Genomic DNA, 25,625 nt, shown 5'->3' with positions numbered 1-25,625 from the left:
TGTCATGGGATACCACCTAATATCATTTCGGACCTTTTTTTCCTCCGGCATAGTGAAACAACTACACTCATGCTCATAAATTAAGGATAATGCTGATACATGGTGAAACAACGCTCAGGTGGGCGGTTTTCGGGTTTAAACCCACCTCGGGGTATGACCGTGCGGTGCATCTGACCTGCGGTCGTCGCACGGTGACGCTGGCAGCAGTGCACATACGCAGAGGTGTGTTGGTGCATGTCAGAGTACGATGCAGCGAGTAAGTGTGCAGATGTTTTCAGACGAGCTAATGGTGATTGTGTGATGAAAATGGCTCAAAGAACACATATTAATGACGTTATGAGGGGTAGAAAATACTAGGGCGACTGGAGGCTGGTCTAACACAGCAGCTCGTAGCACGGGCCCCTCGTGTGTCACAAAGTGTGATCTCACGATTATGGCAACTATACCAGCAGACAGGAAACGAGTCCAGGCGCTACAGTACGGGACTTCCACAGTGTAGAACACCACAAGAAGACCGATATCTCACCATCAGTGCCCGCAGACGGCCACGGAGTACTGCAGGTAGCCTTGCCACTGGAACAGTTGTCTCCAGACACACAGTCTAAAGATGACTGAACAGACATGGTTTATTCGCCCGGAGACCTGCAAGGTGCATTCCACCGACCCCTGGTCACAGGAGAGCCCGTAAAGTCTGGTGTCCAGAACACAGTACATGGTCAATGGAACAATGGTCCCAGGTTATGTTCAGCCGGCCTTTATCGCCGAGTGGCTCTAGGCGCTTCGGTCTGGAACCGCGAGACCGCTACGGTCGCAGGCTCGAATCCTACCTCGGGCATAGATGTGTGTGATGTCCTTAGGTTGGTTAGGTTTAAGTAGTTCTAAGTTCTAGGGGACTGATGACCTCAGATGTTAAGTCCGATAGTGCTCAGAGCCATTTGAACCAGGTTATGTTCACGGACGAGTTCAGGTATAGTCTGAACAGTGATTCTGGCCGGGTTTTCATCTGGCGTGAACTAGGAACCAGATACCAACCCCTTAATTTCCTTTAAAGGGACCTGTGTGGAGGTTGTGGTCTGATGGTGTGGAGTGGAATTATGATTGGTGCACATACATCCCTGCATGTCTTTGACAGAGGAACTGTAACAGGTCAGGTGTATCGGGACATCATTTTGCACCAGTATGTCCGCCTTTTCAGGGGTGCAGTGGGTCCCACCTTCCTCCTGATGGATGATAACGCACGGCCCCACCGAGCTGCCATCGTGGAGGAGTACCTTGAAACAGAAGGTATCAGGCGAATGGAGTGGCCTGCCTGTTCTCCAACCTAAACCTGGGATGCTCTCGGTCGACGTATCGCTGCACGTCTTCAAAGCCCTACGACACTTCAGGAGCTCCGACAGGCACTTGTGCAAGAATGGGAGGCTATACCCCAACAGCTGCTCGACCACCTGATCCAAAGTATGCCAACCTGTTGTGCGGCCTGTTTACGTGTGCATGGTGATCATATCCCATACTGATGTCAGGGTACATATGCAGGAAACAATGGCGTTTTGTAGCACATGTGTTTCGGGACGGTTTTCTCAACTTATCACCAATACTGTGGATTTACATATCTGTGTCGTGTGTGTTCCCTACGTGCCTATCCTATTAGCGCCAGTTTTGTGCAGTGCCACGTTGTGTGGCACCACATTCTGCAATTATACTAAATTTATGAGCATGAGTGTAGATGTGGCTGGACTCGACAAGTCGTTGGATGCCCCCTGTAGAAATATTGAGTTTTGCTGCTTCTATAGCCCACCATAATTGCGGAAATGTTACCGGTGCAGGGTTCTGTGCGCCAACTGACCTCTCGATTATTTTCCATAAATATTAGATGGGATTCATATTGGACGATCTGGGTGGCCAAATCATTCGGTCGAATTGTCCATAATGTTCTTCAAACCAATCGCGATCAGTTGAGGTCCGATGACTTGGCGCTCTGACATCCATAAAAATTCCATCGTTGTTTCGGAACATGAAGTTCATGGATAGCTGTAAACGGTCTCCAAGTAGCCGAGCATAACAATTTCCAGTCGATGATCCATGAAAGCAGCGACACCATTATAGAGTCACCACCAGCATCCACAGTGCCTCGATGACAACTTGGGTCCATGGCTTCGTGTAGTCTGCGCCACACTCGAACCCTACCTTGAGCTCCTACCAACTGAAATCGGAGGCCACGATTTTCCAGTCGGCTGGAGTCCAACGGGTGTGGTCACGGGCCCAGGAGAGGCGCTGAAGATGATATCGTGCTGTTAGTAAATGTACTCGCATTAGTAGCCTTCTTCCATAGCCCATTAACGCCACATTTCGACGCACTGTCCCAACCGGTACATTTATGGTACGTCCCACACCAATTTCTGCGGTTCTTTCACTCAGTGTTGCTTGTCTGTTAGCACTGACATCTGTACGCAGACGCCGCTGTTCTTGGTCGTTAAATGGAGGTCGTCGGCTACTGCATTGTCCGCGGTGAGAGACAATGCCTGGAATCTTGTATTCTCGGAACGCTCTTGACACTGTGGGTCTCGGAATATTGAATTCCCTAACGATTTCCGAAATGGACTGTCCCAGGCGTCTAGCTCCAATTACCATTGCCGGCGTGCTGCCAGAATCGCGTCGGTAACCTTTGCACAAGAGTCAGCTGGTTGCAAATGACAGCGCCGCCAATGCACTGCCCTTTTATATCTTGTGCAGACGGTACTACTCGTACCGTCATCTGTATTATGTGTATGTCGCTATCCTGTGACTTTCGCCACCTCAGTATAGTGGTGCACTGCTTGAAACATTCACATCGAGCAAATATCTACGCTTAACGTTGTAAAGCGATAAGAAATGGGAAGGAGCACGTAACGCCGGTAGTTGGAAAGGCGAATGGTCGACTTTGGTTTAGTGGAATAACTCTAGGAAAGTTTAGCTTATCTATATACAAGACTCATAAAGAACACTACTTCGACCCACTATTGAGCACTGCTCGAGTGTTTAGGGTCCCCAACAGGTCAGGTTAAGGGAAGGCATCAAAGCATTCCAGAGGCATGCTGCTGGATTTGTTACCAGTAGGTTCGATCAGCACTCATGTATTACGGGGACGCTCCGTAATTTCAAATGTTTTGCTAGAGGGAAGACGATGCCCCTTTCGCGAGGGCCGCTCGTGTGACCATGCGGTTCTAGGCGCTTCAGTCTCGAACCGCGCGACCGCTACGGTCGCAGGTTCGAATCCTGCCTCGGGCATTGATTTGTATGATGTCCTTAGATTAGTTAGTTTTAAGTAGTTCTAAGTTCTAAGGGACTGATGACCTCAGATGTTAAGCCACATAGTGCTCAGAGCCATTTGAACCATTTTTGAACCCTTTCGTGAGGCACTGAGAGAGTCGGCATTTGAAGTCAACTGTAGAACGGTTCTACTGCCCCCAACGTACATTATGCGTAAGATAGAAGTTAGGGCTCGTACTGGGGTTTACAGACAGTCGTTTTTCCCTAGCTCTATTCGGGAGGGGAACAGGAAAGGAAATGACTAGTAGTGGTGCGTGGTAGCCTCCACCATGCACCGTTCGATGGCTTGTGGAGTACGTATTGTATGTAGATGTAGATGTACTTAAACAGGTTCACCACCATTGTATTGATGAAACAGTCACATTATTGACGTGCTCCAGAAACCATCCCTTCGATCGTAGAGGATAAATCAAGACACACTTTCAAAATGAAAACAATGTCATTCAATATTTAACAATGGACACTGCATGTCACAGATTATTTTATTAATATTATGGAATCGGACTGCAACAAAAATAAAAACGTTGTGTAACGAAGCGTCAAATGTCAATTACAGGCCCATAAAAGGTAGAAAGGCGCTGTTGTACTACGTACGTGATATTCATTACCAGTGCACCTAATTTATGCTTGTCTTCCTGCTCCAGGATAAAAGCAACATGGCTTTCTGTGACAACTTCGTATTCAGTAACTGGAATCGAACTATAACATCGGAGAGAGACGCACCCCTTGTCGCTCTGATACTGGTGGCAACGCATGGTGAACACTGAAAACGTTGAGGGTGTCATCTTGGTCCATCATCACTCAATCACAAGCCACAAATTTCGTAGATTGTTTTGAACTGGGTGAAGGGCCGGCTCTCGCTAAATGGTGAGTCACATGTTTTCACGTCGATTAATTTGTGGTGACCAGGGGAGCCACATAGGCTTCTGTTGAATGTTCTCAAACTATTCTGAAACACTTAGGGAGCGACAGAGTCTTGCGTTGCTCGCAAGATGCAATAGGCAGAGTGATGCACATGATAACACAGTAAGTTCCTGCATCGTCCGTCGGTGAGAAGTAACTATCAAAAGCCCAGTATTATTCCATGTTAACGTTCTCCAGACAAGAATGAATCCAGATATGCTGCACCCTGAGGAAGAACAGAGCGTGAAGGGGGAATGCAACTTCTTTTTAACATCAATGAGTACAAATAGTCTTAAAAATTGGTTAAGTGCGAGTGGGACACGCCTTCTGAGGGTTTCATGCAAACTTAATTATGTATATAGATAGATCATCCAGCACAGGAATCGAGAATCTCGATGAAGTTTGCGTGTTATCGATATCGATAACGGCAAGATATCGGTCCTACCAATTCCAATACTCTTGAAAATATTTTGAGTTTTAAGTTTAAATTTTGTTGTGTAATTTCGCATCTGTTATTGTAATTCTTGAGAAAAACGGTACAGACTGACAGTCGGATAACCAATGACAATAGAATATTTTTTCATGTGATATAATTGCAGGTGAATGATTTTAGGATTTTTCCCTTACTTGTGCTGTGAAATATCGCTTCTTGCCAAATGTCATGATCCTAGATCAGCAGGAAGTACCCTATACGTTCTGATGAACGAGATTTCGAGTATCAAAACGTGTGACATAAATGGTCGTATCTTTTGACTGCATTGACTCAAAAGCTTTAATTTTTTATAACACCAAGAGACCGCCTTAGTCTGTGACATAGTTTTCTGCTTGATACGTTTACCCGTTTCTGAGAAAAAGGGCAGCAAGCAAGACGTTGCTTCCGACGTCAACGAATGGAGCGGTACCACGCAGGCATACAGTCCCTCCCAGTAAGGTGGCGTAAGGCCGTCGCATTGATCGGAGATTATGTTGAAAAAGAGGGTTTTGTAGCCAAAAGAGTAGGGAATAATGTGGCGTATTGGAGCCCTGAATAAAATCAGTCTGCTTTCAGAAGAAAAATATGTTGCATTACTTATTGAACGCCCCTCGTACTTACGCCATTCTTTTTATCAGCCAAATCTTCTATGAGGGCACTCTGGAAAGAAACATTAATTATGATATTATTGAAATATAGGAATATTTCAAGAGATTTTATTTGAAAAACCTTAGAAATTCACCTCTATATTGTTTATTTTCTCCCTGTTGCTCCGGCAAATCAGTAGTTTTTATGTGATGAGTGTTGTCCAATAACGTCAGCTTTCCTCACGTCTACCTGTTTGGAGAAGCACAGCTCGTTTTATGCCTCCCTGTTCCCTTCCTCAACTGCCCTGCTACTTGACGACACGACTCCAAGCACATCATCGCAGACAGGAAGTGTGTGGGCACGAATGTGCGTCTGTGCATCGTGCTGCTGAACTAGCTATACATCATACAAGTTCTACAGTACACAACAAATTCAATAATTTTTAGCTTCTGTTCCACAATCGGTAAAAACGTAACGCTTATGGCATTGGTTTGTTGTCCGTCTGTCTGTCTGTCCGATTATTAAGCCCATCACCTACGTACTGCTTCCGTGGAGTGCGCCCGCCATTGGGTCAAATAGATGGAAGTCGCAATGTGTGAGATCCGGGCTGTTGGGTCCACAAGTAAGAATAGTTCAGTGAACATCGCCATGACTTTACTGGCTGACGGTGCTTCTTTGAACTTTCTCTTCGGAGGAGAGGTGTGGCGCCACTCCATGGATTGCCATTTTATTTCCTGTTCGAAGTGATCAACCTATGTTTCGTTACCTGTAACGATATTCGACTAAAAGTTGTCACATCAGCCTCGTAACTCGCAAGCATTCCGCACAGATGGTCTTTCGCTGTTGTGTTGTCTTCTATTAGGCGGCGAGGAACCCAGCCGGCGCACCCTTTTGAGTACCCCAGCTGGTGGACGAGTGTGTCAGCTCTTCCGATAAGACGTTCAGCTGAGCAGCGAGGAGTTTGTTTGTGATCTGTCGATCACCTCGAATGAAAGCGTCCGCACGTTCCAACATTGCAGCAGTCATAGCTTGTTGCGATGATGACAAGCGCCTCACCCAACGACTCATCGTGCTTTTGTTTACTGCCAGATCTCCACAGACATTCTGCAAGTGCCCATGAATATCGGAGATTCACTGGTTTTCCGGCAAAAGAAACTGAATGACAGCTCGCTGCCAGGAACGCCCATCCGTTGCAGACGCCGTTTCGAAGGCTACGTACAGGGGCCGCCACCTATCGAAACTTCATGAAACTACAGGGGCTGAAGCGGGAATACTTCACGATGTCGCACAAAAAATTACGTATTTTTTCAACCGAAATTGGCCGAGAAAAAAAATGTATTGCTTTACTTATTGAACGCCCCCGTAGTTTGTACAATTTTTACAAGAAGTGTCTACAAACCTTTGAATTTGAACAAGCAAAGTGGAGAAAGAAGGTGAAGAATGTGTTGCACTTACGAAGAGAAGCGAGGTAGGCGGCCACCCAGCAGACGTCTAGCAGGACCAGGACGCAGCCGCGCCAGCGAGCGGGCAGGATCTCCGCCAGGTATACGCGCGCCAAGGGGCCCACGCCGCCCAACCTGCCAACAGCGCAGAGTCGCTGCTGGAACAACGTGAGTTCCCTCCGAGACTGCTGGACAGCGCTAATGTACACTGAAGAGCCAAAGAAACTGGTACAACTGCCTAATATCGCGTACGGCCATCGCGAGCACGCAGAAATGCCGTAACACGACGTGGCATGGACTCGACTAATGTCTGAAGTAGAACTGGAGGAAACGGATACGATGAATCCTGCCCGGCAGTTCATAAATCCGTAGGAGTACAAGAGGGTGGAGGTCTCTTCTGAACAGCACAGTGCAAGGCATCCCAGACATGCTCGATAATGTTCACCTCTGTGAAGTTTGGTGGCCAGCGCAAGTGTTTAAACTCAAAAGAGTGTTCCTGGAGCCACTCTGTAGCAATTCTGGAGGTGTGGGGTGTCGCATTGTCCTGCTGCAATTTCCCAAGTCCACCGGAACGCACAATGGACACCAATGGATGTAGGTGATCAGACAGAATACTTATGTACATTTCACCTGTCACAGTCGTATCTAGAAGTATCAGGGGTCACATATCACTCAGACTGCACGCGCCCCACACTATTACAAAGTCTGCACCAGGTTTAATAGTCCCCTCTGACGTGTAGGGTCCATGGATTCATGAGATTGTCTCCGATCCCGTACACGTCCATCCTCCGATCGATACAATTTGAAACGAAACTCATCCGACCGGGCAACATGTTTCCAGTCATCAACAGTCCAATGCAGGTGTTGACGGGCCCAGGCGAGGCGAAAACTTTGTTTCGTGCAGTCATAAAGAGTACACGAGTGGGCCTTCGGCTACGAAAGCCCATATCGTTCATGCTCCGTTGAATAGTTCGCACACTGACACTTGTTGATGGCCCTGCATTGAAATCTGCAACAACTTGCGGAAGGATTGCACTTCTGTCACGTTGAACGATTCTATTCAGTCGTCGTTGGTCCCGTTCTTGCAGGATCTTTTTCCGGCCGCAGTGTCATCGGAGATTTGATGTTTTATCGGATTCTGATATTCAAGATATTCTCATGAAGTGGTCGTATGGGAAAATCCCCACTTCATCGCTACCTCGATGATGCTGTGACCAGTCGCTCGTGCGCCGACTACAACATCACGTTCAAACTCACTTAAATCTTGATAACCTCCCATTGTAACAGCAGTAAGCGATGTAACAACTGCGCCAGACACTTATTGCCTTAGATAGGCGTTGCCGACCGCAGCGCCGTATTCTGCTTGTTTAAATATCTCTGTATTTGAATTCTCATGCCTATACCAGTTTCTTTGACGCTTAGTGCACAACGCCATCCTTCCTCGTCACTAAATCTCCTAAAAAACGTGTAACACTGCAGCAGCTCCGACAATGCGAATGGACCTCCAGCCGAATTGCCATATCCTTAACTCTCATTAACTCTCGCAATACCATTGGGAAATGTCACTTGTCACAATGAATGTGATGTTCAATATTTTCAGGTTTAGGACCTTACTTGCACTTCAGTAGCTCTTTAAAAAGTATGTTGTAAGTAAAAATCAACAACAATTAACGAAATTTGCATTTTTAATTTTCTTATGGTGGTCATTAAGTGCTATGTGTAAAATGGGTATACTTTGACAGATTTTCAGATTCAAATTTGATTATCATGACCGTTTTTTAACTTCTGTGATATTTATGGTAGTGAACATAGGAGCTTCTATGAAAGCATTACATACCAGTTAGTGCAATACATAGCATAGCACGTAATGGAAAAAATTGTAGGTGGTCAAAGCTAGCAAGGGTTTGGGGATAAACTGATTGGCCAACACTTCCACCACAACTGTCAGATAAATCCAGTGATGTAAAGTTTTTCTTAAGTGATTTTTTAAGCCTCATAAAAGGAAGAAAACTTAATATAGTACATAACTTAAACCGTGTGATCCATCATAAAAATTATAAATATAATGAAAGAGACTAGGATGGAGTACCGCACATATAGCTTCAAATTTAGTTGAGCATAATACCTTCAATTTCATCCACCTTAAACCTAAATCCGGTGCAGTTGGAACTAACTTTATCTGTTCTTCATTTATCGAGTCAATATCTAGTACCTGTGGTCGAGCAAACTTCATTCCTTGGTTACAGATATATTTGACATTATATGTTATACCTGAATCACTGTCTGAACCACAATAACTTCCAATCTGAACAAATGTCACTGACATTTGTTTTTGGTATTTGTAGGCACATTAACAATTACAAATATGTTGCTGTTAAAGTAAGATAATTGATAAATCCTAGAATTAACTGGTGAAACCTAAGATTTACCATCGCAGTGTGGTAAAAGTCCGAAATTTCTCATTATATACATAGATTTCGAACTTTTACCAAGAGACAATGGTAAATCTTAGGAATTACCAAACCAAACTGGTAAAAGCTGGATCGAAGACTCCCACCTCCGTCGTGCAGGTTCAGACAAGTTTCATTGTTGCCAGTTTTGTGTTCGGGTAAATTTCTTTGTTGGCAATTATGAGTTCGCAGTCCAATCACCGCTGCATAGTTTCAGTCAGTGTCGATCACCGTGCATGTGGTCATCTTTGCGACTCGTTTTAATGGTGTTTCTTCTGCAGCTTTGCATCAGAATGAGTGATGTTATGCGTAAAAGATTTTACGAACTTTTAAGTGAATCAGTGAATAAGAAGGACAACAATTTTTATGTAACTGCTGAGCAATATAATATTCTGTTAAGCGAAGTGAAAAATGTAAAAATTATTTCCAATAAAAAAAATCTGTTCGCTACAGACGTTTGAAGTGATATGATGTTCTCAAATTCGGAGGTGAAGAGAAACTCATAGCACTGTCTGCTGGAAAAGAAGAAATTGGTTACTACGTTCGTTTTGATGAACTGTTTAACGCCCTATATGAGACCCACATTGCTATAGGCCATGGCGGCCGAACACGAATGACTGTGGTACTGAATCGTAAGTACAAGAATGTGACTCTTGAGTCAATCGTTACTTACTTGAGATTATGTGAACCGTGTCAGAAAAAGCAAAAAACACTGAAAAAGGGTGTTGTAGTGAAACCTATCATACACAGTGAAATGAATTCACGATACCAAATTTTAATCGACATGCAGGCAAACCCAGACGATAAGTCGAAGTTCATACTTGTATACCGAGATCATTTTACAAACTTTGTTATCCTCCATGCACTAGGTTCGAAAAGGGCTGATGAAGCAGCATATCATCTTTTTGACATTTTTACCGCCTTTGGTGCTCCAAGTATCCTTCATTCTGATAATGGCAGATGTTCACCATATGAAGTCATGTTTGGGGTTCCAATGAAAATGGGCATTGCGACCTCAGTTCCACGTGATTTGATAAAAAATGTAAACAGTGAAGAAGACTTGGAAACAAAGTTAAACACCACTTCCACAGAATCACAGGAAATTGAAAATGACGGCCAAGGAATTGATGCCAGTGAATCAAGTACTGGAATAGAAGGAACAGAGGTAGAAAGTGCGGCTGCAGCAGGTGAGGAACACCAGAGACACAGGATTTGACGACAGTTAACAACGAGACACCGGCACCAGCTGACGGTTGTGAAGAGACGCTGACAACTTCCAGCAGCGTTAATAAAGTGAAACGGATCCGAGAAGCTGCCAAAGTAGGTCTTCAATTGCAGGAAAAGAAAATGAAAACAGGCTCATGCAACAAAATTTCAAAACCTTCAGTTGGACAGAATGTGAGAATTAATGTACTGGATGTAGACAGTGAAAAAATTGATGCAAAATCTATAGCAGTAGTGATAAATATTCAGGGTGACGAATTTTATCAACTTGGTACCGAAGCTGGTAAACTGAAGTCATTTTACACTAGGAACCAATTTAAATTGTGCAAGGAAAATTTTATCAACTTCGCAGAAGTAGCAAGAGAAGAAATTAGTCTACGAGAAGATGGAGGACAAGGTTCATAAAGTGTAATTGCTAAAAAATGTGTTCAACTAAAAAATGCTTGTGTAAATTGTCTTCCATATTATGTAATTCGAAATGCCACAACAGTCAGCCTTGTTGTAACAGAAATTAACGTTCACAAGGTAACTTTTTTTACAACATTTTTCACTAATATGGAATATTGCTCATTATAATCACATTGGAGTGCAAGAATGTTTAAAATACATAAATTTACAATAAATACAAACTATTTCAATAGATTTCTAAGTTGATTTTTGTAATGAATACTGTTTTATCAGTTGGTATGGGTGCAGCCTATGATTTACCAACGTCTCTCGGTAAAACTTGGAAATACATGCATATAATAAGAAATTTCGGTTTTTTACCACACCGTTATGGTAAGTCTTAGGTTTTACCAGTTAATTCTAGGATTTACCTGTCATCTTACTTTTACAGTCAAATATACTGTATACTGATGGTTAAAGTTTGTATTCCTCGGTTCCATACTGTCATTGGCAGCAACACTGTTCAATAAATTGTGTATCCCTAATCCTGGAGCATCATCCGTGGGTTTTATGATATCTTCTATAAAACACAAAAAATGCGTTTTTTTACTAGTAGTACATTTGAGTTTATAAAGTCGATATTTATGTATTTGAAAAACGGATAAGGTTTTGTATGTATATCTTGTTACCACATGCTTTGCATTCCCTGGATTTTATGTAATTCAGTGTAGTTGTTTTGTTTCACAGTCTGTCATTTTCACCCATGTAGAACTTAATGTAAAACAGTTATTTAATTCGAGAATTTACGACTGGGCTTTTTAAGATTATGCCTACCATTAAATAATAACTACTTGTATATGGAATATTGTAGGTGGTAAAACACACACACACACACACACACACACACACACACACAAAACATTCCACATAGTATTAATTAATGGTAGGCATAACCTTAACAAGCCCAGTCGTAAATTTTCGAATTAAATAACTGTTCTACAATAAGTTCTATATGGTTGCAGATGTCAAATTGCCAAAGAAATTCGGGAAATCCCCAGCATGTGGTAACAAGGTATATATACAAAATCTTGTCTGTTCTTTTTTTTCAGATATGTAAAACTCAGATTATATATGTACTAGGACTAAAAAGGCACTTTTCCTGTTTTGTAGAAGATAACATAAAACCCACTAATTATGCTGTAAGTTCAGCGAAACTTAAGAAATTGTGTTTTGCTCAAAGCAGACCCTCTCCCAAAAACAAATCTATACATGATGTAGTTGAAAACAGCGATGACTTTGCAGTAAAATGATATCGGTGGAGTTTTCACAACCAGATTTTAACACACTTTTTTGTATGCAGTTATAAGTCGCAAGAGGTTCGCCAGCAGTCGCGCAAGAAAATCTACGACACATGGTGTCATCTGCTGTTCACTGATGGAACTTTACCAGCGCATTGTCTATAATAAACACTCATTTGAGAGCCAGCATAGAGATTTAAAACTTTTGGTGTATGAGCGGTCAATTTAACCACGACTGTCAAAGTATACCCAGCTTATGGTACGTCCAGCTTTGTAGTGCACCTTATTGAAAACATGTTGATATTGCTAAGAGTGCACTAAAAGATATTTTCAGGTTCTTGACCCTACTTACACTCCAATACTTCGATGAAAAGTATGTTCTTAATATAAGTCACCAACAATTACCGAATTTTGTTCTTTTAGCTTTCTTTTGGGTTTGCATAAAGTACTCCCCCACCCCCCCCCCCCCTGGTAATGCGCGGTTATGGAAAAAGCGATTGTATTGCTAGGGTTAAACTCTAGTGTCCCATTGCATCACAGGTACACCACACAAAAAAGGCCACTCTCAGGAGTTAGCACGCTGATACCGAATAACACCGCCTCTAGTCCCGGAGCCCTGGTAACAGCAACAATGTGGTGAGGGACAGAGTTCACTGGTGTCTTCAGGTAGAGAAACTCGGGGCAAGACGGTACAATGACAACAGTTAAATTAAAATGGCAGAGAGTAAGCTAAAAAAAATCTCTGTGACATTTATGAAACAAGGAAATCAGATGTAAAGGAACACAGGCGCATATTATAAAAAATTAAAACAGAGTGACAACCGGTGTGTTATTCCCAAGACCTCGGGAAGAACCGAACCAGATTCATAACTCTAGTATAGTGTTGTTGTGGTCTTCAGTCCTGAGACTGGTTTGATGCAGCTCTCCATGCTACTCTATCCTGTGCAAGCTTCTTCACCTCCCAGTACCTACTGCAACCTACATCCTTCTGAATCTGTTTAGTGTATTCCTCTCTTGGTCTCTCTCTACGATTTTACCATCCACGCTGCCCTCCAATACTAAATTGGTGATCCCTTGATGCCTCAGAATATTCCCAACCAACTGATCCCTTCTTCTAGTCAAGTTGTGCCATAAATTTCTCTTCTCTCCAATTCTATTCAATACCTCCTCATTAGTTATGTGACTACCCATCTAAACTTCAGCATTCTTCTGTAGCTCCACATTTCGAAAGCTTCTATTCTCTCCTTGTCTAAACTATTTATTGTCCACGTTTCACTTCCATACATGGCTACACTCCATACAAATACTTTCAGAAACGACTTCCTGATACTTAAATCTATACTCAATGTTAACAAATTTCTCTTCTTCAGAAACGCTTTCCTTGCCATTGCCAGTCTACATTTTATATCCTCTCTACTTCGACAATCATCAGTTATTTGGCCCCCCAAATAGAAAAACTCTTTTATTACTTTAAGTGTCTCATTTCCTAATCTAATTCCCTCAGCATCACCCGACTTAATTCGACTACATTCCATTATCCTCGTTTTGCTTTTGTTTATATTCATCTTATATCCTCCTTTCAAGACACTGTCCATTCCGTTCAACTGCTCTTCCAAGTCCTTTGCTGTCTCTGACAGAATTACAATTATATTTCCTTATAGTTTTAACTTCACAATCCAATAGCACTTCCTAAAATCTAACACAACACAATAAGCATATGACAGTGGCTGAATGTTAGAATCCTCGAAAGAAACTGTCATCCAGTCTTCACCCTCCATTTTCAGTTCATTATTAAACAGGTGCTTCAGTTTCTTTCTCTGCCAACTCAAAAGCTACCGTTCTGAACTTCTTCATTGTCAGTCCAAACAATCTGCCATTTATGTCTTTTAAATAAATCATAAGCTGTAACTTGTAGTGTATCAGGATGCTAGGGATAGACAAACCAGATAGAAATGGTGTTTAAAGTAAAATTAGAGACTGTCCACGTCGCTTTATTTTGGCACGGATACCACGGAAGAGTCGAGCTACTTTGGCGGCTGGGGGCGTGTGTTTACCCCGTGATTCGTTAAGTTGAAGGTGTCATGGGCTGCCGGAATAAGTAGTCTACCGACAATGCCAACGTCATCATCAAGGCAAATGATATCTTTTAATATACCTCTGACTGCCCGTACGACGATTAAGTAACACTTGTTTTAGCTATTGGTGTGTGTTGTCATTGACATAACCTATTTGTACTACTGTAATGTATATGTTAATGAGAAGTAACGAACTTAGAGAAGTTGAAACGAGAGTTCATTCAAAGTCATTTCGTAGCTCGGGTTAGAAGTTGCGTGACTTCATTTCCTGCAAGACGGAACGAAGTCCAGGAGGGTTGGATGTTCGATCATGCCGTTGGCACTGAGGATCCGCACCACCAGAACGTAGTAGCAGGTCATCAAGAAGAGACGTCTGAGAAAACAAAATGCTTACTCAGCTTATATAAAGAATGCCCACAGCTTTTACCGCAGCCACTCACAAATTTTACATCGTAAACTCTAGTGCATTACAGAGAACACGACAAAATTTTCCCATCTGCTTTTAAGTTTGAAAAGCCTCACCTGCTCTCTGAACAGTTGTTTCAGAAATGTTGAACTGAATACTGGATTTGCTAAATACCATTCCTTTTTTCAGAACACCTGTCATATCCTCTTTCATGTTTTCTGTGCACCAAATTCGACGATTAGTTTTGTATTCATATATTATAAACATCTATGAAAAAAAATTCATTAGCAACAATACGAAAAACCTGAAAATATAGTAATGTATTTTAGAAGTGTTAGAATAAGTGTGAATGCTAAAAAATTAACACTAGGATAAAATGGTACACTACTTGGGGCAGAACCGAACCTCGGTGCGTTCCGCCCCGGTCCGTTCTGTCGCTACCTCTTTTTTTCAAAATCTACAAAGCGTTTTGACAAATAAACGTCCTCTAAACGCACTAAAATCAAGTGCCTTACATGTGTTTTTAGAAAGAGAAAATTAATAGACAAAGGTTTTCGATTGTCTTGCAGCATGCATGCGAAAAACAAGCTTAAACACATTACTTGCACAAAAATCGAAGACAAACTCTCCTACAATGGATTTTTAACCATCTTTGTCGTTTGGATAATAGTTCCTGAAAGTGATTACAGAGTGGACAGATTTGCGGCCATAGTTGAAATTTGTACCGCAATTTCATCCTGCCCAGATTCTCGTATGTTACATCCAGCTGAAGGACAACTCGTCACATAACTATCACTTATGGCAAGACATTAAAGCTTTTAGCTTCTTCTTGTCGCAGAGACACTGCCTGGCAACACGCTACAGAAACAAAGATGTAATTTCTGAGTTCCCCACTTGAAGATGAGGCTAGAAAGGTTCGCAAACTAGTTCACCGATGTACTCAAATATTTCAAACAGTGATTGGTGGCATTTTTTCCGTATACAGTCACGGGTTCTAGAATACCCATAATGTATAAGATTAATTGATGCTTGCTGTATTTCATGTCACTCGTATTCTTTTGTTACATACCACTGTATCCTGCCTTACGTGGAATTTAATGAACTGTCTTTTTAATAAGCTAGGCGATAGACCATTTATGTGTAATCAGTATAATGTATTATTACGAAGGATCAGTAGATACATTTTATATATTACTCCTCCCGCTGTTACGTCTATATACGGCTTTATTATGATGCTAGTGTGATCAGCAAAGACCACAATTACTTCTTTATGAAGTAAAATGAAACACTCTTTATAAATGCTTAGAGAACTAGAGATATTAACTACTGCTTCCCAATATTTTTATTACTTAATGAAGTTTGTCGTTAAAAACACCTCTCTTTTTGAAACCAACAATTCAGTTCATGGAATCAATACCAGAAATATGAATACTCTTCAGAAAAATTTAAAGTCATTTAGTTTGTCCAGCAGCCATAAAAAATTTAACTATCAACGAAGTTCAGTTTAAGTGGAGCCTAAAGGATTCATTGCCGGCCAACTCTTTCTAATCCATTGATGAATTTCTTAGTTGAATCACTATTGTGTGTGTGTGTGTGTGTGTGTGTGTGTATGTATGTGTGTGTGTGTATGTATGTGTGTGTGTGTATGTATGTGTGTGTGTGTGTTATTAATAATCAGATCATTGTAAATAAGCACTGTAAAAATGGTTTTTGTTTAGTGTTAATTACCGCAGCTGCGGATACTCTGAACCGCTATGTTCAATGCGCTGAACAAAAGGAAGTCCACAACGACCTCTTCACTGCACATTTCATTTTCGATTTCACCGACTTTGTATTAAAATATGTAAAATCACATAATTTCACAAGTTTAAAATTGTTTTGACACATTCCTTGTCCATGACGATCATTCCACTTGAGATCTGCGGAAGGTACATAAGCGTTCTTGTTCTTCATTGCAAAAATTTATTGTGTCATCTCTCTTTCCTGATATGTTTTGCATCCTGGACGATCTCTTCATTATGGATCAATTGGAACGAAAAGCACATCTGAACTAATCTTATTCTCATCTATAGCAAGAAAAGGAGTGGCTCCAATCCTATGGAACCCCATTAATTAGAGTTTTGTTTGTTTATTCGTACTTTTTTGTTTTCGTGTCTGTCAAGATATTAAATTTTATCGCGAACAACCAAATATATATATATATATATATATATATATATATATATATATATATATATATATATATATATATACCATCCCCCCCCCCCACCCCAAGCTTTGTGCCCGTAGCTTCGGTCTTCACTCGCCATTGCATGTGCGAGGAGAGCATCTTTGGCTTCATTGAAAGCACCATCCCATCATTAAATATGAAGTAAACTGCATATTAATTGTTCCTTGAATGTTATAAACTTTACGTATCTCCAGTTTAATCTCATTTTCATCCTGGCACGCTTCAGACAGATTTAAATCCCGAAAGGTGAAATTATGTGATTTTACATATTTTAATACAAAGTCGGTGAAATCGAAAATGAAATGTGCAGTGAGGAGGTCCTTAGGGACTTCCTTTTGTTCAGGGCATTGAACATAACGGTTCAGAGTATCCGCAGCTGCCGTAATTAATACGAGAAATTACAACAGCAGCTGGAATTTTATTTTCTAACATCACGGTCGGTTTCAGCCACCAAGATTATTTTCAAGTGTTTATCTGAGAAAACATACACAAAAATGTTAAAAAACAAGGTACCGATGGAATAAGTTACAAGTAAAGAGAAAGTAACAACAAACATCATCAAAACAAGAGAGCACAATAAAATAACCAATGCTGAATAACAACTCGTCCAAAATTTAAGGAGGCAGTATATGTTCTATAATGGAGAGCGTACGAGCTTAGCACCGTAATGGTAATAGATGCAGACATGTGAAGAGGCAGTGCTAAAATAAGGGAGGGGTGGGATAAAGGGAAGGCCTGCAGAGCTCATGGAAGGTGGACTGGAGAAGATAGATATTAACAACAACGCTTTAAAAGTAAAACAAAATACGGAAATAAATATCCTTTAAAAGATTTACACAGAGACATAAAAGAAAACATCACAAAAAGAAGAAAAACGAGAAAAATAACGTCAATAGACGACTATCATCGTCAGAGAACCTTGACAAATGTGTGTCAAGACTGGAAAGCCGCCGATGGCAAGAAAGAGGAATCAATCATTGCATCTCTGTATGTACACGAGACGTTTACGCGACGAGGGATACACATACTGTGTAACGAAATGTAGCGGCGCTAGAATCACTTACATCGCGACGAACAAATTCTGAAGAGTATAAAGAATAACAATGTTTTTTTTTCATTTTTTTCTGTTGATTAAAAATTTTACACTTATTATGATGCACAAGGTTACAAATTTCTATCTCTTCCAAGATGTCCGTCCATCTTAAGCAAAATCGTAAGATTGTTATCAATATTAGTAACAGTGTGTCCTTCAGTGATTAGGTGAGAAGCAAATGTAGATTTATAATCTACGTTCTGACTTCCCATTTATGTTTGTCCCTTGTAAAGAAAGAATTAATTCTGGAAAATGATTACATCTGTAATAGTGGGCTTACGATAAATACCGAAAGAATGATTTTGATCGACATTAGTAGCAGAAAGATCTAAATTATTAACCGAGATATTTTGCTGTTGCTCTACACTAATGTTAGCATGAAGTTCGTTCATATTAAGAACTAACACATCAGCATTATACTTTGACCCCCGATACAACAGCAGGATATCATTTAATCTTTTATATCTTTACATCTGTAATAGTGGGCTTACGATAAATACCAAAAGAATGATTTTGATCGACATTAGTATTAGAAAGATCTAAATTGTTAACTTAGATATTTTGCTGTTGCTCTACACTAATGTTAGCATGAAGTTCGTTCATGTTAAGAACTAACACATCAGCATCATACTTTGACCTCCGATACAACAACAGAATATCATCTAATCTTTTATAATTAACCATTTTCAGTCTTTCTTGTAGATGTTTACAAATAAATTTGTTTGAAGATAATTAATAAATATATTGGCAATGGTACTACTACCTCTTTGTGTATATATTTTTTTTGTTGGAAGGTAAGTAGCTATAATGAAATACTATTGTTAACAATACAGTAAATTCAACTATTGCACCCTGTGATAATGTTTGATGAGAGAGGAGATTCAAATTATTTTGATGGTTTCATTTACAGGGTTGTTAGTATAAAGATTGGTAATGTCAAGGGAAGTGAATCTGGTTGCCTGTCAGATGGTAGTAGTTCTCCATGATTCACCTAACTTGTAGCGATTTTTAAACGAGGAATTTTTTTGGGAATTGCAAAGCCCTTGCACTTGCGCATTTAAATTCTTAGTAATTAACGTGGTTTGTAAATCTCATTGTGAGTCGGTCTTATTGGCAAGTTTGCATCGTGTATTTTATACTGGAATCTCAATATCGGTGTCAGAGGCTTCTTTATTTTTAGTGACTTCTTTTCATATTTATTTGTAGAATTCAAATTGTGACTGACTCGGAATCTCATATATGTAGATCCCCTCTTAAGTAGACAACTGCGTCAGAAACATTTGAGAAATAAGTCGATAGTTATTAATATCTGCCGTAAAACCATTGTTAAAAAGGGGTTACACAAATGGCTGAGTACAATAGCTGCACCAGGAGAACATGGCTTTAACGTGTTGTAAAAACGATTGGCAAATCCATAATAGCTATTATTTTTAAGAGAGTTAATCATTTTCTTGATTTTCCTGGAAGAAGTTAGAGCAAGCTTGGCCAGACAGAGTGTTCTGCGGGGGCAAGTCCTCCGGTCGCGCTCCTGCCTAGTACTCCAAGCGCATCGGTGAGCTGTGCTGTGGGCTGATGTGGAAGGGGGAGAGGCAGCGGCCGAAAGCCTCTAGAACGAGGCAGTCGGCTTGTCACAGTTTGCTGACAATACCAATCGCGTTAATTTAGATTTATATTCTGCGTTGGGAATACCATGATGTGTAGGCATTCGTCCAAAAAATAAAAAATAAAATAAAATGTGGAGATGCCACATCGTCCAATGCTGAATCAAAACAGCTTCACTTTTTGTGTAGTTTGAAGGTCATGCAACGTTCTTAATATCCTATCACACAATTATGAGCTGGAAATCCAGTCATTAGATCATCATTACAACACCAGCCACTTTTCTTCTGATGAACGAGTCTGAATGCTGGTTGAATTTATGACGGCCGTTGGGGGAAAAGAACTGAGTTAAAGGTAACTAGAGCAGTGACAAAACATTTTATGGTCGACATCAACAGTTATTTGAATTCTTTAAGTCTTTTCATTCAAGGGAAGAATCATTTGGTAACAGATATGATGGACGAGATCGATGCTGTCAAACAAAAAGAAATCCTGCGGAAGAATTCACTTTCAAGTTCATGACATGGAACATTTTCTGGAACTCAGGGCAGTCATTTGCATGACTGACCACGTTTCAATAATTCAAACATTACATCATACGTTCCCAAAGGGAATCCAAGACTTTCCACTACGAAGACTGATTTCGATTAATTTGTCATATCGTCCTTGGTTTTGGTTTCTGTTGTATGTGATGCGACAATATGGTAATGAGACTGATGTGAAAAAAAATGTTGCTTACCGGTTTAGCCAACTTTAGTGTTGTCTGCTTCAAAGTAGTTTCCTTCTGATTGTACACACTTCTTCCAGCGCTTCTGCCATTGATGGTAACATTTCTGGAACTCATCTTCTGTAATATCCTCCAAGACCCTCGTCACAGCTTTTTGGACATCTCGTGTTGTTTGAAAATAGTGTCCCTTGACCGCCGTTTTGCCTCTTGCAAATAGATAAAAGTCGCACGGAGCGATATCTGGTGAATAAGGTGGCTTTGGTAGTACTGAAATTTGTTTTGAAGTTAAAAATGGCTGTACTGACAGAGCAGTATGGGATGGGGCATTAACGTGATGCAGAATAAAATTATCAGCAATGTTGGCACAGACATGAAGAACTCTTTTACAAAGTCTTTCTGAAATTTCTTTGAAATAATACTGGTGAACTGTTTGTCAGGAGGCACCCACTCTAACAATTCCCTTGGAATCAAAGAAGCACACAAGCATGCATTTCACTTCTGACTTTGACAAGAGAGCTTTTTTTGGTCTGGTTGATACCTTTGAGCACCATTGACATAACCTCATCTCCAAACGCCTTCTGAAGCTTACCGTAAGTTGTCGTCGCGTTTTCACCCAATTTAACACAAAAAGAAATGGCATACCGTTGTGCAATATTATGCAATTCCATTTCCGTCACGAGAGACACAAACACGTGTTAACTCAGTACGCCACAACTCACAACCGAACAGTTGGATGAATGTGCCTCTTGAACTAGAAGCAGCTTATAGACCAAGGTCAAAGATATTGTGCATATGCAAGCCTGCAGGGTTGCCACATCTTGCAAAGAGAATCAGTCTCATTACTTTATTGTCGCATCTCGTACGTCGTCATTACCATCAACTTCAGCTGACAGTCCTAGAGTGTAGCGCCAGGCTCAATGAACTGATTGTTCAGTCCAGAAATTTACAAGACTCTCATAAAATGTCACCGCAAGAGAAATATCCTCAACTACGCAGACAAACCGCTAAAGTTATTTCAGTGCTTGGTTCAACATAAGTGTACGGCCGCCTTTTTTTTCTGTTATGAAGTTGACAAAGCCCCACTAACGTTTGCGTTTAAAAGATTTTAATCTGAGTAAAACCGTGTCTTTGACTGTTACAGACCTACACTCCTGGAAATGGAAAAAAGAACACATTGACACCGGTGTGTCAGACCCACCATACTTGCTCCGGACACTGCGAGAGGGCTGTACAAGCAATGATCACACGCACGGCACAGCGGACACACCAGGAACCGCGGTGTTGGCCGTCGAATAGCGCTAGCTGCGCAGCATTTGTGCACCGCCGCCGTCAGTGTCAGCCAGTTTGCCGTGGCATACGGAGCTCCATCGCAGTCTTTAACACTGGTAGCATGCCGCGACAGCGTGGACGTGAACCGTATGTGCAGTTGACGGACTTTGAGCGAGGGCGTATAGTGGGCATGCGGGAGGCCGGGTGGACGTACCGCCGAATTGCTCAACACGTGGGGCGTGAGGTCTCCACAGTACATCGATGTTGTCGCCAGTGGTCGGCGGAAGGTGCACGAGCCCGTCGACCTGGGACCGGACCGCAGCGACGCACGGATGCACGCCAAGACCGTAGGATCCTACGCAGTGCCGTAGGGGACCGCACCGCCACTTCCCAGCAAATCAGGGACACTGTTGCTCCTGGGGTATCGGCGAGGACCATTCGCAACCGTCTCCATGAAGCTGGGCTACGGTCCCGCACACCGTTAGGCCGTCTTCCGCTCACGCCCCAACATCGTGCAGCCCGCCTCCAGTGGTGTCGCGACAGGCGTGAATGGAGGGACGAATGGAGACGTGTCGTCTTCAGCGATGAGAGTCGCTTCTGCCTTGGTGCCAATCATGGTCGTATGCGTGTTTGGCGCCGTGCAGGTGAGCGCCACAATCAGGACTGCATACGACCGAGGCACACAGGGCCAACACCCGGCATCATGGTGTGGGGAGCGATCTCCTACACTGGCCGTACACCACTGGTGATCGTCGAGGGGACACTGAATAGTGCACGGTACATCCAAACCGTCATCGAACCCATCGTTCTACCATTCCTAGACCGGCAAGGGAACTTGCTGTTCCAACAGGACAATGCACGTCCGCATGTATCCCGTGCCACCCAACGTGCTCTAGAAGGTGTAAGTCAACTACCCTGGCCAGCAAGATCTCCGGATCTGTCCCCCATTGAGCATGTTTGGGACTGGATGAAGCGTCGTCTCACGCGGTCTGCACGTCCGGCACGAACGCTGGTCCAACTGAGGCGCCAGGTGGAAATGGCATGGCAAGCCGTTCCACAGGACTACATCCAGCATCTCTACGATCGTCTCCATGGGAGAATAGCAGCCTGCATTGCTGCGAAAGGTGGATATACACTGTACTAGTGCCGACATTGTGCATGCTCTGTTGCCTGTGTCTATGTGCCTGTGGTTCTGTCAGTGTGATCATGTGATGTATCTGACCCCAGGAATGTGTCAATAAAGTTTCCCCTTCCTGGGACAATGAATTCACGGTGTTCTTATTTCAATTTCCAGGAGTGTATTAGATATTCTAAAATCGAAATGTCTATAAATTTATAAGCCTCACAACTTAATGTTAAATACCAGCATTTAACTATTTGTAGACCTGCATTCTGAATTAGCACTGTCTAATGTACACATTGAATTAAGTAGTAAAGTTACTGCTTTGGCGGAAAAATAAGAAAACTGAAAATAAAAGTAGCGATAAACTTCTGCTTATAACAGTAAACTGCAACATTCGCGTCTTAGAAATAGTCGCACTGTGTTGTGAACACATCTTCCTATGTTTCGCGTGTGTGCGGCCTTCGGCATATAGCCGTCTCTCCCATACACCGTCTCGGAAGAGCGCAATGGAGGGGGAAAATGGAGTAATGAGCAGACTCGCGCTCTGGAAGCGCAAACTTTGGCCAGGCATGAGTTAGAATAACATCCTGTCGATGTTATGCTTGTGGTACTGTTTCTTACAGCTGCTGTAATGCCTTTTCTTTTCTAAAAAAGTACCAGGTTTCTAATCTACAGCATCTTGGTCAATTGTCACAGTGTGTTACTTGCGTGGTTTGCATAAGTGGTAATCACTAACATCGAACCACCGTCACGCAATAGCAGCTAGAGACTACGGTGACAACATGGCACCTAACAGAGCCAGCGCAGTAATCACAAAGCGCGTGACAAGCGTAGCATGGCGAACGCACCCGAGTCCGAGCAGCAAGGCGCCGAAGATGAGGGCAGCTCCTGAGGTCGCGAAGGCGGTTACCAACAGTCCAGAAGAGGCGACCAGCAGGCCCAGGGGAAGTGCCAGACACCGCCCACGAGCGTCGGCCAACGCGCCCATGATAGTGGCACCAAATGCGGCACCTGCCACAGTACCAAACTGTTTTCACTTTCCGTATTTGATTTCTTGTTGCTGGGGTCTTCAGTCCGGATTTTGGTTTGATGCAGATAACCACACGAGTGCGTTCTGTGCAAAGTCAGCTGATAGGTATACCTGCTTAAAGGAAGTCCCTCTAACTATGGGCTCACCTTCCGAGGATGTAATGTTTCCAAGTAGAGAAGTAATTAGCATATTTCATCAAAATATAAGAGGTATTAGAGATAAAGTTAGTGAACTGCTTATAGATGTTGACTATGAAATTATTCGTATATCAGAGCACCACTTAAATAATCTGACAATTCAGAGGCTTCCTTTACAAGGCTATAGATTAGCTGGCTGTTTCTCAAGGAGTTCCTTGCGGGGTGGCGGAGTGGCTCTGTACGTAAAAAACAGTATTCCATTTGGGTCCATAGACATATCACGACACTCCACTGAGCAGATATTTGAATGTTGTGCAGTGGTAGTTGAATTTAGTGAAACCAAACTTCTAATTGTTGTTGTTTATAAGTCCCCTAACTCTGACTTCAGAGGATTTCTGCTCAAGCTAGAGAGGGTTCTTGGTTCACTTTGTAGGTAGTACCAGAAACTAGTTACATGTGGTGACTTCAATATAAATTTTGTATATGATGGTGCAAGAAAAAAGGATGTTGGTAGATCTCCTAAATTCATATGGTTTGAAGCAAACTGTGATTTTTCCAACTAGGGTGTAGGGGAACAGCAGCACAGCCATAGACAATATTTTTATTCATTCTTCATTACTAGATGGGCATTCTGTCAGTAAAAGCGTTAATGGCGTTTCAGACCATGATGCAAAAATTTTAAAACTAAAAGGCTTTTGTACTCAAACCAATGTCATACTTAATTACAAACTATGTAGGAAAGTTAATCCAACAGCAATAGAGAGTTCTTTAAACCTTGTCAAGGAACAAGAGTGGCAGGATGTTTATAGTGCCGATAACATAGATGATAAATACAGTGCTTTCCTTAACACATTTCTCATGCTCTTTGAGAGTTGCTTTCCATTAGAACATTCTAAACGGCGTACTAGCAGTAATGGGCAGCCCGGGTGGCTGACTAGTGGGATCAGGATATCATGTAGGACAAAGCGGGAATTATATCAAAATGTTAGAATTAGTCCCAATCAAGCTACAGTAGCCCATTACAAACAGTACTGTAAGGTGCTGAAAAATGTTATCAGGAAGGCAAAGAGTATGTGGTATGCAAATAGAATAGCTAATTCACAGGATAAAATTAAAACCATTTGGTCAGTTGTGAAGGAAGTGCGTAGTCAAGAGCACAAGATCGACGATGTAAAGTCAATTCGCAGTAAAAATATTTCTGTTACTGATAAATCAGATATATGTACAGCATTTAACAATCATTTTCTGAGCATTGCTGGTGAATTAAATAAAAATTTAGTTTCCACAGGAAATCATATAACTTTCTTGGCAAATGCCTTTCCGAGATTGATGTCTGAAATACTCCTCTCTGATGCAGACAAGAGGGAGTTGAGTCAATAATTAAATCACTGAAGACTAAGAACTCTCATGGCTATGATGGAGTGTCTAGCAGAATATTGAAGTACTGTGCTGCACATGTTAGTCCTATATTTAGCCATATTTGTAATTTTTCCTTTAGGAATGGTCTGTTTCCTGAACGATTAATGTACTCAGTAGTAAAGCCGCTTTATAAATAGAGAGAAAGGGATAATGTAGATAATTTTAGACCTATTTCTATGCCATCAGTGTTTGCAAAAGTTATTGAAAAGGCTATGTATGTAAGGATAATTAATTCATCATTTTATATCACACGATTTTCTATCAACTGTACAGTTCGGTCTTAGAAGTCGTTTAACAACTGAAAATGCTATATTCTCTTTTCTCTGTGAGTTACTGGATGGGTTAAACAAAGGTTTCGAACGCTTGGCATATTTTTTTATTTAACTAAGGCATTTCATTATTCACAATGTTGAAAACAGCTGTGATGTGGGGTCTGAGTGGTGTACT

The 25,625-nt window shown here is 41.7% G+C and overlaps 1 protein-coding gene across 1 annotated transcript in view; it reads right to left on the bottom strand.

Moving 5' to 3' along the window:
- LOC126235392 (synaptic vesicle glycoprotein 2C-like) overlaps positions 1-25,625 on the bottom strand; it is a 68,382-nt gene that overhangs the window by 14,348 nt on the left and 28,409 nt on the right. The window contains exons 2-3 of the mRNA XM_049944113.1: positions 23,441-23,603; positions 6,725-6,846 (exon numbers count right to left, since the gene is read on the bottom strand). Coding sequence (XP_049800070.1) covers positions 6,725-6,846; positions 23,441-23,603 — 285 coding nt within the window. The remainder of the gene's footprint in view (positions 1-6,724; positions 6,847-23,440; positions 23,604-25,625) is intronic.

Source organism: Schistocerca nitens, chromosome 2 (genome assembly GCF_023898315.1).
Source record: "Schistocerca nitens isolate TAMUIC-IGC-003100 chromosome 2, iqSchNite1.1, whole genome shotgun sequence".
NCBI classification, from domain to species: Eukaryota; Metazoa; Arthropoda; class Insecta; order Orthoptera; family Acrididae; genus Schistocerca; species Schistocerca nitens.
The sequence above is the reverse complement of the archived record's forward strand: the minus strand, read 5'-3'. Positions and strand labels throughout refer to the sequence as shown.